This window comes from Gavialis gangeticus, unplaced genomic scaffold (genome assembly GCF_001723915.1).
Source record: "Gavialis gangeticus isolate Ggan-Ray unplaced genomic scaffold, GavGan_comp1, whole genome shotgun sequence".
NCBI classification, from domain to species: domain Eukaryota; kingdom Metazoa; phylum Chordata; order Crocodylia; family Gavialidae; genus Gavialis; species Gavialis gangeticus.
Window position 1 is genome coordinate 32,416,552 of NW_017729028.1, and position 4,781 is coordinate 32,421,332.

General features: G+C 51.7%; 1 protein-coding gene across 1 annotated transcript in view; it reads right to left on the minus strand.

Annotated features, from left to right (window-relative positions):
* Positions 1–4,524, minus strand: part of XKR6 (XK related 6) — a 40,958-nt gene extending 36,434 nt beyond the window's left edge. The window contains exon 1 of the mRNA XM_019520905.1: positions 4,325–4,524. Coding sequence (XP_019376450.1) covers positions 4,325–4,508 — 184 coding nt within the window. The 5' untranslated portion in view covers positions 4,509–4,524. The remainder of the gene's footprint in view (positions 1–4,324) is intronic.
* Positions 4,525–4,781: the final 257 nt, after the last annotated feature.

A 4,781-nucleotide genomic window follows, 5' to 3' on the forward strand; every position in this document is an offset into this window, starting at 1 on the left:
CTAACAGCATCCTTCTTCATGCAGCTACCTTAGAAGAGCTACTGGCTCCCACTCTCATTTACCTTGATATTCAAAACCAATGCAAATCATGCTGATAAAAATGTGTCGGGGCTGAGGCCCTACGAAATGCATTGAACAGAAATGTGTTTTCTTACCTAGTCGCTGTTGAATCACACCTCGCTTTCCTTTGATTTTTGTCTGCCTCACTATAATGATTTTGCTTGGCATTTTCTTTTCTTTTGCATAATGACATGCCTGAGCTGGAAAGATGCACGTGACCGAATTGAGGTAGCCCCGGTGAATCCTTGCACCGTAGCAAGGAACGATCAGTCACTCCTAGGAAGCTTTGCGGCTCTGGCTGCATTAGCAAAGTGTTCAGCCCACTCAGCACAGCACACTGCTCAAGTGGCAGCAGGGCAACACATTCAGCATCTAAAGAACCGCCGGATGTGCACAGAGCCAGCAAAGTGAAAATGCGCATCTGGATCTCAAGAGCTCAGGCATTGGAGTGGGCAGGAGAAGGACTCTTCAGCGCTCAGACGCAGCCCGATCACTGATGCTGGCTGGTAAGAGGTGCAGCATGGTGAGTGATGGAGCTAAGAGGAAAAACCCATTCGCTGTGCGGCAGAGATGAGCATGGTAAAAGTCCAGCCACCTGATCAATGAACTAAGCACTCATCCCCTGATCTGGTGTTTCAACAGGTTAGGTTTACAGATTTTAAGGGCATGATGGGCTCCTTGCTCATCTGATCTGATGTCCTGTATTATACAGGCCCAAGAATATCACCCAAATTCTCCTTGGTACTTGTGTTGGACTGAAGCACGCCTTGTAGAAAGGAATAATGATTGATTAGCTGACTGTTAGATAGGCAGACAGAGTCAAACCAGGCCAAGCCAAACCAGGGGTCTTAACCCTAATCCTTGGTTGGTCGTTACACGGGGTCACAGAAAGCCACAAAAATAATGACATCCCAAGTGCTAGCATTCCCTTGCTGAGTATTGATTGCATGTGTCTACATTCCCTACGGTAAAGTCACGCTGGGCTGGTGTGAAGAAGTTTAAGTGCTCTTTGCATGAATGCAATACTTGTAGATCCTTCTTCCAGTGTGATGGTGGTCACATTTGCTATACCATTTACAGGCAGGGAATCCAACATGTAGGAAAGGGAACCAAATGGTCCAGGATTACACAGTGGGTCAGGGGTAGACCTGGGGCTAGAATGAAAGTCTCTTGACCCTCGGCTCCATGAGCAACACCACAGACCACTGTGTGGTCATGAGACCTGGGGGGATCCGGTTTTCCCAACTCATAGCGACTTGCAAGATCTCAGCAGATTTCCTGCTTTGCATCAGGACAAAATGGAGCTCTGTCAAAGCCTGTCATAGAAAAAAACAGACACCAGCCCAATCATAAAGGCATTCACCGGGAGTGTGGATCACATGCCTACTCCGTCTCATTCAGAGAAGGCCCTTGAGCCTGAATCTACAAGGAAGCTCAAGTATGGAAATAGTCTATGAAAGCATCTTGGCCACTGTGTCAGGTAAGCAGGTTGCAGCTGTATTGGTCTAGAGGAAAAAGCAATCAGGACTCATGGTAGAGGTGATATTTTTTATTAGACCAACTAGATTTTTGCAAAAAATGTCTTTAATTGCAAGCTTTTGGGTACAAACACCCTTCTTCAGGCATCAGAGAACAGATTGTAAACGTTCTCCTGAACTTTCATTTCTACCCAGGAGAACATTTACAATCTGTTCTCTGATGTCTGACGAAAGTTGCTTGTGCCCAAAAGCTTGCAATTAAAGATTTTTTTTTTTGTTGCAAAAATCTAGTTGGTCTAATAAAAGAGATCACCTCTACCATGAGTCCTCTTGGCCACTGGGCACCTACCTAATCTAGTACGGGCGTGTTTGGAGGGATGCATCTATACTGCTTCCCCTGAAGGGACTCCAACTTCCCCCCCATGGACATTTAATTATTGATGCAAAATGGAGCTGCGCAGATAGGACACTGAGACTGGGGCTATAAGCATTTACCCAGGGGTGTGGAAACTCAAGCTGGGGCTGCCACCGCTCTGGTGAATGCCAGGATCACCGGATCCCTCAGCTGGTCTCTCGCCCAACTCCATGCAGAAGTGGAAAGACCTTGCTGGGGACCAGTGAACTTTCAACGTTGACATTTTCTATTAGCCAAAAATCACAACCAAATCTTTGCAGACCTGTAGCAGGATGCGGAGGCAGGAACAATAATGGGATTAAGGATGGGTGACCAGGGCATGAGCTCCAGGTGCTCAGGGCAGAGCGGCGAGGAGTGGGGGGCAGGAACTTACCCCTCAGCCTCCCCTTGTCTCCCCATAGGAGAGGGACCATGAGGGGAGGTGTCACCACCAGTTGCACATCCAGAAGCAGTGGCATGGACAGTGATGCTACAGAAGCAGCAGCAGAAGACTTTTCTAAGTCCTCGGATCAAGTACAAATTTCCCCTCCTTTCCCCTCTTTGCTCAATGGCGCCTACTCTTCCTCCCCACTACTCTGCTGCCTCCAGTCTTCCCTCCCCACCATGCACCGGGGCATGTACTCTTCTCCCTGCTCCCCCACTCACCGCTGCACTTGTCCCCACTGTGTCCACCTGAACTGGGGGCAAGGGGGAGGCTCTGGAGCTGCTCTGCCTGCTTTAGTCATGCTGTGCTCTAGGGAGCCGGTCTCAGCCAAGGACGGCAGCAGGAGTCAAACCCCTGCTCCCAGCTGAGCCTGGCTGGAGCGGGGCAGGATCAGCTCTGGAGCTCCTCGATTTGCCCCTGGTCAGATCTGCCTCGTCAGCACATTAACCCTTCCCTGGACCTTCAGCCACCATTGAGTTAAGGGCTTGGCTCTGTGTATCGCCATATGAATCGGTAGCAGCTGCGAGACTGAAGCAGGGTTAACTTGGTTACTGGCAGTGACCTTTCTCTTGAGGTCCCTTCCAACCTGAACTTTCTAACTTTCTAAGATTTCCCTTGCAGCAGCATCCTGCCCCCAATCCGCTCCGTGCAGCCGCAACCTTGAGTCCCTCTGCCCCCATTGCAGCGCCGTGGGGCGTAAATCCTATCAGGTACAAGTCTGCTGCCCAGGATGCAAACTCGACCAGGTAAAGCTCCAGCCAGAAGTTTTTTGTGGCTCTCTGTGACTCCCCACTGACACCGTATCTAACCCTACCTGGAAGCGTATGCTAGCATCCTGACAGCTCTGGCCTGTTTGCTCAGGGAGGAGGATGAGCATCACATCTATGACAAGCTGTGATCAGAGCCTCCTTTGGCACTGTCAGGACCCAGGCACGGCTCTCTTGCTTCAGCAACGGATGTAGCAGTGGGCCAGGCTATAGTCACACCTATGCCAATAGGCAGTGACACCTACACGGAGAACGTCAGCTCCAATAAGCAGGGCCGTTGCTCTGAAACATCCCCGTCGTTCCTAAAGCGCAGGCTGTGGGCGGCAGTCAGTGCATTCATGTAGCAGGCTGGCTGGAAGAAGCTTGCAGCAGCCCGCGCTCTCCCGGCTGCAGGAGCCTGCAGGTTGGCAGGGACTACAGCCCAGCTGTGGGCAGTAAAGCCTGGCTGCACACTGCCTCGGAGGACCGAGCAGCCGACATAGATGGCCACAGGAAGCTAAAGGCTCCTAGCAATGTGTTTCCTTGCTTATCGCAGTAATTAACTTGGCCCTGGCTCCGCAAGCTCCTGTTTGCGGTGGGTTTCACTCTACATCTACAGAGCCTGGCACGCCATATTGGCATTTGCCAGTGGCTGACATACAGCAGCAGCTGAGGCAATACAGTTGCCTCCTCCTCTTGTCCCAAGAAGAGTGATGCCCATCAGCATGTCCTTCCTCATTGCCAACGATGATTTTAAGGGAGTTCGCCTGGGCTAGAGCAGACAGAGCACTGCACAAACATGACCACGTTGCCTTCATGGCAACCCGCTGAGGCCAAGAGGATGAACCGTCCCATCTGCGCGGATGGGGAAACTGAGGCGCAGAAGGCTTCTGTTGACTCACCCACTGCCAAGGAGCCAGTAGCAGAGCCAGGAGGCCAACCAAGGAACTCCTCTTTCCCAGCCTTGTTACCAGCCCTCTAGACCTCATCGGTAGCCCAGAGGCTCAGCTAGGAGTGTTTTCTCTAGCTGAAGGAGCAGAGATTTACCAAGTGAGCGCAGCAGGGACCTGGAAGGAGTTTTGTACACCGAGGCATCACCTTACGCAACGGCCGAGGCCGTGTGGACCGTCGGCAAAAACATCCATCAGCCGCTGAGCAGAGAAGTGCGTGTGGGGTCAGGGCAGGCGCGAGGGGCACTTACATGGTAATGTTTCTGCACGGTTCTTTTGGATCATAATGCAGAGCTGTAGCACCAGTTGGGGGGCGCTCTCGAGGAAAGTCTCCAGGAGGCGCAACATGTTTACGTCTGCATATTCGTACATCATAGCCCAGTAAAAGCGCCGCTGGTGTTCCTTCTGCCGCTGGCTCTGGATCCCCAGGTACATGGTTCGGATATACCTGCAAGACAAGCCAAGAAGGAGTCAGCGGTAAAGCAACAGCACAACGGCACCAGCTACCGTGTCAAATGAGCCTGTGGCCCAGGCAAGGGGAGCAGCTTGAGCAAGGACAACGCGTGCTCTCTACAGGGGCTGACGGCTCTTAGATTTGCAGATGGTCGAAACCAACTCCCACCTGATTTACAACTTGCCTTGAACCCCACCACTTTCTAACCCCAAGTGCAAGGAGCCCTGACCACCAGCACAAAAAAATTACATTCA